General features: G+C 43.5%; 1 protein-coding gene across 1 annotated transcript in view; it reads left to right on the top strand.

Annotated features, from left to right (window-relative positions):
- The window catches only part of LCP1 (lymphocyte cytosolic protein 1), a 29,607-nt gene that overhangs the window by 8,325 nt on the left and 9,127 nt on the right, over window positions 1-12,155 (top strand). Inside the window, exons 2-8 of the mRNA XM_084227055.1 lie at window positions 1,071-1,160; window positions 2,770-2,921; window positions 3,613-3,742; window positions 4,723-4,855; window positions 5,439-5,520; window positions 7,588-7,753; window positions 10,779-10,921. Of these exons, the coding sequence (XP_084083181.1) occupies window positions 1,094-1,160; window positions 2,770-2,921; window positions 3,613-3,742; window positions 4,723-4,855; window positions 5,439-5,520; window positions 7,588-7,753; window positions 10,779-10,921 (873 nt within the window). The 5' untranslated portion in view covers window positions 1,071-1,093. The remainder of the gene's footprint in view (window positions 1-1,070; window positions 1,161-2,769; window positions 2,922-3,612; window positions 3,743-4,722; window positions 4,856-5,438; window positions 5,521-7,587; window positions 7,754-10,778; window positions 10,922-12,155) is intronic.

The following is a 12,155-nucleotide window of genomic DNA, read 5'->3' as shown; positions in this document are numbered from 1 at the left end:
TTTTTTAATTATACAGTGTGAATTTTAGTTTGGGAATGGCATATTTCTGGGGTTTTTTTCCCTCATTTGATTACTGTATCTACAGCAACCACTTCCCAGGATCAACTCAGGTTTCCATTCTATTCTATTCAAATAGTTGTTTGGTTAATTAATACTTAAAGAGACATAGGACACTATAGTCATTCTCACAAATATAGAATAATAGATAGTCTGTCTCCTGAACAGTTTCCTCATGAATATATGCAAGGGACAGTAGGTGCATGAAAAAGCAGATGGGGATAATGTGCATCTTCTGGCAGTGTATTTAATGATGCCATAAAAGAAAGTGAACTTTCCCTTCCTGGTTATTAAGGAAAGTGCCTGTAAAGTGAAAGCCTAATCCTTGCTCCTGTTTTATATCTTTGATGAGAGGAAAGGCAGGAAAACTCCTACTGGCCACACATCCCTAAAGCCACCCAGCCAGCCTCAGGCACTAACTTAGGCACCTTGGGAGGAAAATCCTTAAATTCCCCATAAATCCAGGGAGAGAAGTAGCTGACTTTTGGGAAGCTCCTTGTGAAGTAGCTTCTCTCAGTCCCTCCACCTTGTCAGGGTGAGCAGCCTTCTCATTAGGTACCCAGAGGTAAGTGGTGCAAATGTCTCCTGAGGTTCTGGCTCCATCCCAGTGCCCTGGGAAGCACCCAGGGCTGCTTCTCTGCCAGCACTGCTGAAGAAATGACTGGACAATTGTGTTTCCAAGGGGGAATAACAAGAACCAGCACCATTTAGTCCACTTTCTCCATGAGAAATGAAAGTCAGCAGAGGCAGGATTTAATTCTAGTTAAATTAGTATAAATAAAACTGTTGTGATTTTGAGCAGGGCCTGGCAAAACATCAGGAGGGACATGGAATTGCATCTCATCTGCACAGGATTTCATCCCTTTCCTTGATTTCAGGATACAGAGAGGAACTGGGTTTTCAGCTGTGGCAAGCTGCTCCAAAACTTTGAAAACCCAAGAGAAAACCTCTCTGTTTCATCACAGCTGCAAACCCATAAAGCACCAAATGAAACAATTGTGTTCTTCTTGCAGACCTGCCACTCCCAGAAGTCAGGATGGCATCGACAGCGCACTTCTCTGAGGAGGAGATGGCAGAGCTCCGGGAGGCCTTCAGCAAAGTTGGTGAGCCAGCACAAGAATATTGTTTATTCACGACAAATTATTTGGAAGGCAAAAAAGGTTTTATTTTACATTAAATTGAGTATTCCCTGTGGGAAGGAAGAGTGTGGAGAGGACAAATATGTAGATGGATAAAAAATTTGTAATCTCTTCACAATGACCTTTCAAGCCCTTTCTACTGTGTTTTCTTTCCAAACCTTTAGACATCTCATCTGATTTGTCTCCTTTGAAGTCACACAGGCCCATCACTGTCTACCCAAATTCTAAGAAAAGGACTTTGTGTTTCTCACAGCTCACTCCTATCAGCAGCTCTATCAGCCTCGCTGGATTCTGCACTCATCAGCTGTCCTTGCTGGTTCAGGTGGTGGTTGGTTGATTTCTGAGCCCACAGTATCTAGTCTGGCAATCTTAAAAATCCGGTCACTCTGAGTGTCCCATACACCCAGTGCCCTGAGAAGGCAAATCACAGAATCCTAGCATGGTTTGGCTTGGAAGGGACCTTAAAGATTGTCTGGTTCCTACCCCATGGCCATGGCAGGGACACCTTCCACTACATCCTGTTGCTCCCCCAAAGGCTGGAAGGAAGCTCTCATTCCTCTCCCAGACATTTCCCTCTCCAAGTCCAGATCCTTTTGTTCCATGCCATGGTGAGATGGATAGGATGCTCTTTGCAATCCGTGTTAACCCTGCTACTGATGCTGAGAGCTGAGTGGCTTTTTGCAGTGTGTGACTCAAATTGCAACTTCCTGTGCAGGAAGTCAGTTTACACTGCTTTGAAATCACCTCAGCCTCCAGGAGGGGGAAAAGAAGCCTGCAGAATAAGAAAGACACAGATACTCAAAAGCCAAATATAAATAACCATATACATGTGTGTATATATATATACATATATATACACCATATAGCTATATGTACATTTATCTGTGTCATAACCACAGTGTTTTAACAGGAACTCTCCACGTGATAAACTCAGTTTGCTTTTTTATCTGTGGAGTTTTTCACTAAGTGGAGAATAAAGGTCTATGAACCTGTATTGGTGATCTTCTCATCAAATGCTACCCTGTACTGGTGATCTTCTCCACCAAATACTTGCAGGAAGCTCAGCAGGAGTATTCATGTTAGCACCATCACAGAGAAACACAGAAGGTTTTATCTTGAGGATGACCATATGCAGTTCCAGCCTACTTCTGGTGTAATTAGATCCAGAAAACAGGCCAAAATCACAAATTATATCTATGGATAAGTGCATATGTGTATTGTGTCAACTTTATTTTCTTCAGCTGTTCTGTGGACAGGATGCTCCCTCTGTAGATCACATTTGTCAGTGTGTAAACCTTGGAATGGCAATTATATCCATTTAAACCTAGCTTTGTTATGATATTTATATGTCCAAACACATAAATTCATCACTGTGAGTTTTTGTTGGTTAAAAAGTGATTGTAATTCTTTCTTGGGTGTGAATAACACCAAAGCAATTAAAAATACCAGACTTCAAGACAACAAATCTTTGTATATAATATACCTTTCCTTGGGCAAAATAAAAACAACCTTTATGTGCACAAAATGTCACTGGGCTGATGTAGAATGTGAAAGTTTGCTTTAATCTTTGCAGATATCAGCGGGAATGGCTTCATCGATACCAATGATTTAACAGAGGTGTTGAAGGCTGCCAATCTCCCTCTCCCAGGATACAAAGCCAGAGAGCTCATTCAGAGTCTGACAACCACGGGGAATGGCAGGATCAGTTTTGATGAATTTCTTTCAGTAAGTAAGGTGTTATTTATTTCAGTCACTCAAGGGGATCCCCAGGGCACAGCAGAGGCACAAGCACAGGGTCTCATGGGCACCTCATTAATCCAGTGAGTCTCCTCACAGGAGAAGTTGTAAGCAGAAAATAACCAAACTAGAAATTCTGCAATTAACTGGGACAAGTTATGTGAATACAGCTGCCCATTGCATAAATGTCATACCTTGCAGTTTGGTTGATGCAGCAAGATATGAGTTTTTCAGTTATACCCTGCAAAAAGATGATGTTCTGGCTAGATGATTACAGAAAGTGTAAGCAGATCGAAACTGAAAACTTCATGGGGCACTTTTTAATCAAAAAAATTATTTTTCTGGTCTGAACTGGGTCAAAAGCAAACGCTAAAATAGTGGAATTTCCCTCAGGATGGAGAAGTAGGTTTTTACTTGCTCCTTCTTCAAATCCATACTGCTGTGCTCCAAAGTAACATTTTTATTACTTAGGTGATTTTTGTTCCCTGATTTGAAAGCATAAAAGCTGAGTTTAATCCTTTTGTACCTCAGCAGATTGTACCCAGAAGCCCACTGAAAATACTAGAGCTGCCCTTCCCTGTTTATGAAGCAGAGGGAATGTGTCTCCTGGCCCAAGAGATCACTCTTTTACCTTGGTTTAATCCTCCAAAATTCTAAACTCCTCTCTCCTGCTTGAAAGATTTTCCGAGACCTGAAGAGCGATGATGTTGCCAAGTCCTTCCGGAAGCAGATCAACAAGAAGGAGGGGATCTGTGCCATCGGCGGCACCTCGGAGCAGTCCAGCGCCGGCACACAACACTCCTACTCGGGTGGGTGCAGCTGCCCCCCTGCCAGCAGCACAAACACCTGCCCACTGCTGTCCCTGCTCACCAGGGAGGCAAGGCACGGGTTCCCCACTGCTGATAACCCATTTCCCCGCACATCTCAGCGGGCACTCACTCATTCTGTAAACTCCCCTTGCAACCGGATAGTTCCTGACTTTTTGCCATGGAGGGCACAACTCCATCAGGGCTTTTCTCCCAGCCTGCTCCTCCAAGCTGAAAGTTGGTTGCTTTTGCTACCTCCTGGGTAACACAGCCCACTCTGAAGCAGTTCCATGGGGAGGAGGTCCTACCCTTGGCAATCTTCTGCAGGGGCAGGAGTGGGGCACTGACTCTCTCTGGGGAAGGGAAAACAGAGGATGCTTCCAAGGACTCCATCCACCTTCATCCTGGAGGGCATCCTCGGAGCTACTGGGAGCCATGTGAGCTGCTGCTGGTACAGGATAGCTGTGCTTCAGCCCTCCTGAGCTGCAGACACATCTGCCCATTACCCTCTGAGGGCTCTTTGTCAGAGCCCAGTCCTGGCCAGGATTTTCCAGATATTCCACATGAAGAGGGCGTAATGTACCATACAGAATTGTTTGAAGTTATGTGGGATTTCTGTTCAGCAGAGTGGTGCAACAATGCATTCAAATTACAGTGAAAGCACAAATTACCACTTGCAGAGCTTAACATCTGCACCCCACTTTTGAACCACATGGACTTCATCACTAGGCTCTGTAATATGACTGATCTCACGACCCAGGCAACCCCAGTGAGTGGGAAGGGGTATTGAAGGAGTATTAACCAGCTCAAGCCCATTGCTGTCCTCAGCTCCTTCGCTCGTCTCCTGAGAGCCTCTTCCATGCAGGGTTTTGTTAATCAGTCCCACTGGTGGGAAAGGCTCCCCCAGGAGTTCTGCCTTTGTCAGTAAAATGATGGTAGAGGCACTGCACAGCAAACTGATGGATTTGATGTTGTGTCCACAGAGGAAGAAAAATATGCCTTTGTCAACTGGATTAACAAAGCCCTTGAGAAGGACCCTGACTGCAAGCATGTGGTGCCAATGAATCCAGAGACAGATGACCTCTTCCAGGCAGTTGGTGATGGCATAGTGCTTTGGTAAATGATACCTTTCCTTCTCACAGATGGGAACCATGACTCTGCAAAAACTCACATTTCTGTTCAAACACAACCTGCTGAATTTACATAAAGCTCAGGAGCGTTTGCAGACTCAGGGCTTTGATAATACTAGGGGTTTTCTGCTTCTTTTATCTTCAAAAATATAAAGCATATTTCATGCTTAATGAGAACTTTTCCTTGCCTCTAGACAATTAGATGAAGTAAGTGAAATTTGAGGAGCTGCTTGGTTTTATTTTTGCCCAAGGACTTTTCGTGCTTCACACAAAGTGGCACAAAATAGTGAATGCTTCCACAGACATTTTCTGCACAATAAACTTCTCACACAACTTCACCTTGTGGCATTCTTGGCCTCCCACCTAAGTACAACCTGTGTGTAGATTATAATTGTTTAAGTATTGAGTGTGTGCCTCTGTGTATATATGAAGAAGCAGAGGGTGATAATCTATTTTTGTTAAGTAACTCTCCAGCTCTTAGACTTGTCCTGCAATGCAGAGAACCTGTATTTTGTGCACACATAGCTTAATGCATTTCTTGTTCCTTTTTTATTTTATTTTATTTCCAGTAAGATGATCAACTTTTCAGTGCCAGATACCATTGATGAGAGAACAATCAACAAAAAGAAACTCACACCCTTCACAATACAGGTACTTAAACACAACAAAATTCTTTGCTTTTCCCCTTAGGATGGTTTTGTGCAATCACTTAGAGGAAAGGCTGGTTCTGCCCAACACAGTTAGGCAAAGTTGTTTATGGCACAGTGAGATGCTCAGGTCCATGTCATAAAAACACAAAGACTTATCTTTCCATTTCTTTCCAAACATATGAGCAACCAGACTAACCAAACACAACAAATCAGAGCTGTAGATGCTTTTGTGGTAGATGCCCTATGATTGCAAGAGCACAGTGATAATACAGTGACCAGTTGCAGCTGGAGTAGCTCTCAGAAGGCTGAATCCCTCTTTTAAGGCATGACAATGGACCTGACCTCACAACTGCTGTTGTTGCAGTCTGATGTCCTCACCCAGATATCAGCTGTGACCCTGGAAGTGCAACATGCCTGAAATTGGACCATTGCTGTTGCATGCCTTTTACAAGCCAGTGTTTCACCTTGAATACTGAATCCCTCCTTTATTTCTATCAATCACATGTACATATATCTGATTTTTAAATGGACAAAACGGGTGTTAATTTTCTCTACTTAAAGTTTATTTTGTTTCTCACACAGCAGTATGTAGAGAGAAATTTTTATATGAACAACATCCATGTACCTGGTACATGGATGTATAAATAGATATGAACCTAACCCAGTTTAGCCCTTATGAACCTAACCCAGTTTAGCCCTCAGCTACTCTGATTTGATGGAACATTAGCCAGACTCAAGTAAGCTCAGAAGCCATTAAATTGGATTTTTATGCTGTATACCTCATTTTTCAGTTCTAATCATTTTGGTCAGCAGCATAACTTAATGATGCAGCTTAGATCAATCCCTGTCACATGTAGACGTGATTTGATCAATATAGCTTCCACTTTAAGTTAACCCTTTTACAGCTGTCTGCTGGAGAAAAGGCAATTAATTTGAAAATGGTCCAATTTTTCTAGCTTATGAGAATTTACACTATGTCTCTCTCTGCATTTTGTATCTAATCAAGATCTCCCTGTCATGACAGCAGTGACGAAATTCATGTGAAAAACTGCAAATCTGTGTGATAAATTATATTTTCCAGGCTTCTTTGCCTGCCTTACTTGCCCTCTGTTTACAAAGCCACCTTTTTGTATAGTGTAAACCTGAGGATCAGATTTTCTTATTCCCTTTATTTTAAATGGACATGAAATGGCAAAGGAACACAATGTTCCTGAAATATCACTTTTATTTCTGCCTGTCACTCTGAATCACTGAATCCCTCAGCTTCCTCGGCATACTCCAAAATCAGGAGCCCATACTCCAAAGTTCAAAAAGAAAATGTCCAGATATTACCAGTCCTGACCTTGGCTGAACTGCAAGGCTAAAAACTCATCAGGTTTGTTCATACTGATTCCTGGGACAGTGTGCTCTTTGCAAACAGTGCCAGCTAGCAGCTTACTTGTGTCTTAGGTGTCAGGGCTTTTGCAGAGTGCTTAGGGAGAGGCAAGCCTGGAATATCTGCCAGTTGATGGGGCTGTAGCTCCTTTCCTCCTCCACGTGTGCAGGACTGAGCAGAGGAGAGTTTGCCCCAGATGTAGCTCCATCTGTACTTGAGCATGAGCATGAGCTCCAGCATTAGCCCTGGGGAGAGCCTGGCCTTGGTAACCAGCACTGACCAGGACATCACTGTGAATGTAGATGTATGCTCTGAGCTCCAGTGCCTTGTGACGTGACATTTGCCACCTCTGCCAAATTGAGTTCTTTTCTGTCTTTGTGTTGAGACCAAGAATCTGCCTGTAAATCAGGAGAGTCTACATTCCCCTGCCCCCCTGGCCAGACATGTATCCTGGGCTGCATCAAAAGGACTGTGGCCAGCAGGTCCAGGGAGGTGATTCTGTCCTTGTATTCCACTCAGGTGAGCACCCAGAGCACCCACCTGGAGCCCTGCCTCAGGAAAGACATGGTTCTGTGTGCTTAAATGCATTTACAGTGAAGCTGACTGCAGATTTCACTCATTTTGGCTGTGCTCCCTTCCTGTAGCCTCAGCTCTCAAGTTCTGCATCATTCAAAAGTTCTCATCTTTCCCTAGGAAAATCTGAACCTGGCCCTGAACTCTGCTTCAGCCATTGGGTGCCATGTTGTTAACATTGGAGCTGAAGACTTGAAAGAAGGGAAACCTTACCTGGTTCTGGGTCTTTTATGGCAAGTCATCAAAATTGGGCTCTTTGCCGACATAGAGATCAGCAGGAATGAAGGTATGTATGGCTCTTCCTTTCAGTGCTCCACTGTCATCATGGATTTAGGATAAAGCTCTTAAAAAAAACCCAACAGGATTTTAATTTTTTCTTCAAGTATTTGATGTCTGTTTTCTTGACTGGTCTAGTTTTCCTTGCCTTTCACAAGCTCCAGCACTCAGAAGTCCAAGGCTTTCTGCAGAGTTGTATGTTCAGAGCCTTTTCATGCTCATTGGGTCAGGAATGGTGGTCTACATCTAAGTATATTGGTGTCCTGGCACTAAATCTGGGATAAGCAAATCTGCATTCAGGAAGCCTGGGTCTTTCTTGCTCTTGATTGCCAAACATCTTTCTTTGTGAAATCATAATTATAGAATCATAGAATAATTTAGGCTGGAAGGAACCTGTGGAGGTGCACCTTGGAGATCTGACTCAGCCATCCAGCCACCTGCTTTCAGCAGTACAATGACTTAAGTACAACATCTTAATGTCAGATGAGGTAGCTCAGGGCCTTTTCCTGTGTTTTCTGGGCAGCCTGTTCCAAAGCCCAACCACTCTTGCTCTGAATCTTTTTTTCTAGTTGGAATCTCCCTTCTGGCACCTTGTGTCCACAGCTCCTCATCCTTTTCCTGTGCATACTGGAAAAATGCAGATCTGGCCCCTCTATAATGGTTGAAGACAATACTTGCTCCCCTCTCAAACCTCTTTTCGGGCTGAACAATCCCAGTTTTCTCATCCTCTTCTCTTATATCACAAATTTCCATCCAAACATTTTTGTGTCTTTCCACTGAACCCCCTTCAGTTTGTCAATGTCTCTTTTGTACTGGGGAGTCAGGAACTGGACACAGCATTCCAGGTGTGTCTCACCAATGCCAAAATTCTCCATGAAGTAGCTTCATCACGAAGGCTGTGGGTGTACCTGCAGTCCACACAGCACCTCACCTTGCTGCTTTGTTCCCCATGCCTCTGGACAGTCCCTCACCCAACAGTGACACTTTTTCCCTCCAGTTTCTGTGCAGGTGTTACCTTCATTGCCTCACCCCTTTCACATTTCTGTCCCTTTCATTGCCAGAGCCACCAGTTCCCATTCCTTTGCAGGTAGCCTTGCCCTGCTTATTTGCTTATTTTATTCCTTTCTCGTATTTTCTCCTTCACTTCTCATCTAAGATTTCATCTAAGGCTAGACAAGCAAAGAAAATTTTGGGTTTTTTCAGGCTCTGTCTTTCCCTCATAGCCCTTCTCTGCAGCTGTTTCAGGTAAAATTCCCCTTTATTGAACATGAGACCTGTATTTCCAATGAGCTTTCATGAGCACACGATATCAAGGCAGTAATACATCCCAACCTCTATGGGAATTACCTGGGATGCACTCAATATCATGTTGGATTTTCCCCATGTCATATCAAATGGTGGCTCAGAGTAGCTTGGAAGACATCTAATCCACTCAGGTTCTCATCCTTGGTTCATGTAAGCTTTTAGCTAATAGCAGTTATTCATATTAATTCCCCAGTGAATGTCTTTGAACATGGCACTATTAAATTGCATTCCATTTTTATTACTGTCATCTAGTTCATTCTGTCTGGTTTCCTGATCATCCTCTGTATTGACTATGCCACCTATTGAATATCATCTTCACATTTTTAGCATGTTGCAAGTATTTGTGCCAAGGAAATTGATGCAAAAAAAAAAAAAAAAAAAGGAGAAAACATTAATCCAAAAATCAATCCATAATCAACTCCACAAGAATCCTTCTTCCAGGATCCTTCTGGCAGTGTCAACACTGTTCTCTTAATAAAATCCTCTGTCTTCAAATGCTTCCATTATCCCCCTCTGGTCCAGTTTAACCCCATTGCACCCTATATCAAATTATCTGTGTAGCTCCAGTTATAATATGATTCCACTGTTTCATTTATGGAGCCAATCCATAATTCTTTCAAGGTCTGACAAAAGATACTGGAAGAAAATCAGAGCAATGTAACACACTCTCCTTTTTTTACCACATTAATAATTTCCATGTTAGTTCTTCTTTGCAAAACTTCTTTCATGGTCCAAGGTTTCAAGGGTCAATCCTCCCGTCCTCTCTGTTCCTTCTCTTATGAACATAATATCAATTTGTCTGTGTGAATAGAGTATCTCCTCAATTGACAGATGAATTAGCCCTACTGGCCCACAAGCCCTTGAGGTCATGAGCAAAAATTCCAGAATGCCTGTGTGAATCCAGTTTCAGTGTGAAGGTCACTGAGATCTCTTTCATCTAAGCTGCAAAAAGCCCATGTTCATATTTCCATTCCAAGCTTGCCCCTGTGCTCAGCATCACTGTGTCCAGCTCTGCACTTCTCAGCACAGGAGAGACTTGGACCTGTTGGAGTGGGTCCAGAGGAAGGCCACAGAAAGGCTCAGGGTGCTGGGGCACTCCTATGAAGGTGGGCTGAGAGAGCTGAGATTGTTCAGCCTTGAGAAGGTTCCAGGGAGATCTTATTGCAGCCTTCAGCGCCTGAAGGGGCTTATGAGAAAGATGATGACAAAATTTTCAGCCAGGGCCTGTTGCAATAGCAAAAGGGGTAATGGTTTTAAACAAAAGAGGGTAGATTTAGGCTGGGTATGAGGAAGGAATTTTTTGCAATGAAGGTGGTGAAACACTGGCAGAGGTTGCCCAGAGAGGTGGTGGATGCCTCACTCCTGAAAACATTCAAAGTCATGTCAAATGGGGCTCTGAGCAAACTGATTCAGTTGAAGACATCCCTGCTCATTGCAGGGAGGGTTGACCAGACCTTTATACTCATGAGCAGTTCTTGGACCACACTGAAATTGTCTTCCACTTGAATATGATCCCGTTCTAGGAACACAAATTACAACCTTGGACTTTCTTAGTGAGGCCATTCTTCTGTTTCCATCCTCTGTCATGCTAGCCCAGCTTGAAATTTGGTAACATTTTGGTGACTCACATTTTGAAACTAGGGTAGGAAAATGTAAAAGAGAGAAAACAGTTATACATTTTCCTCAACAAATATTCACATCATTATTTTTAATTTTTTTTTCCTGCATAGCCTTGATTGCTCTTCTGAGAGAAGGAGAGAGCCTAGAGGATCTGATGAAATTGTCTCCAGAGGACCTGCTGTTGAGATGGGCAAACTATCACCTGGAAAATGCAGGATGCAACAAAGTCAACAACTTCAGCTCAGACATCAAGGTACGAGAAATACTGACCAATAAAAGCAAAACAGCAGCTCTACACCCAAATTCCCGCCCTCCACACAGGGATTGTGCACTGGAACACTCCAAGCAGCTGAGACTGCTCTGTCAAGCACATGGAGCTGGGTACATTAAATGCTTTCATTGGAGTTTCCCTTTGCACTCAGTAGTATTCCTCCTCTTCCTCCTGACCTCTCAGTTATCACTGCCAGCTCCTGACCAGATGCCTGGGAAAGGAATGGCTGCTGGCTCTGGACAGGGCATTGGACACTGTATTTTCAGCTCCTTGCCTCTATTGCTCACCTCCTTTCCAAATCTCCCTAAATTACTCGTGACCTAACTTTTGTTTGGAAAAGCCTGGACCTTACTCAAACATGTAGTGAAAGATTGGGCATTTCCAGTTCCCCCATTTCATCTTTCCTTCACCTGGGCTATGTGCTCCTCTGTCCCAACACTTGCTCTAGCCCTGAATGCAGTTTTCTGTGAGTTTTAATTCACTGGGACTATTGGAAATACTACAGCTAGACAGGGAGACTCTTGCAAGGGTAGGTCTGCAGTCTGGGCAGCATTATTTCACATACTCAGGACCTCTTGGGCTTGTGGGTGCAGATTTCAGCAGAGCTTTCTCTGCAGGACCTTTGTTGTTCCCCGACAGATGCAGCTGAACCTCAGTGGTGCTCACTGATGAATTTCAGACACTAGAACCCAGTGTGAGGCCCAGACAGCATCCCAGATCCGTAGAGGCTGTATAAGGGAGCTGGCTTACAAGAAAGCCAGGGGCTGGCCAGCACACCAACCTCATCTGACTTGCCTGCTCCCAGAATAGCATGGGAAAAATCCAGCTCCTGAGGTCCCTGGCTGTAGGCTTCACTAGGGACTGAAGCATAAGAACAAACATTTAATTGAAATACAGAAAAAAACCCACATCGGAAGGCAACAGGAGGGGTAGAGAGTCACATTTGGTAATGTAATTTTTATTGTGACAGATTTTTTATTGTAACCCAGGTTGGCTGAGTGGAGGTGACTGGAGAATATCCATGGAAAGGGAAGGGAATGGAGTCTTTCCCATCTTTCTGTGTGCTGGCCAAAAAAACTACGGTTCAGCTGATTAAATCCTGTCTACAACTGGAAGCTAAATCACAATTCTGGTGTTTACAGTAGGAAAATAAGGCACACATTTACAAGATTTCAGTGTTTACAGACATTCTCTAAGTCTGTCTGTCTGCCTATCT

Source organism: Fringilla coelebs (genome assembly GCF_963513975.1).
Source record: "Fringilla coelebs genome assembly, chromosome: 2".
NCBI classification, from domain to species: Eukaryota; Metazoa; Chordata; class Aves; order Passeriformes; family Fringillidae; genus Fringilla; species Fringilla coelebs.
The sequence above is the reverse complement of the archived record's forward strand: the minus strand, read 5'-3'. Positions and strand labels throughout refer to the sequence as shown.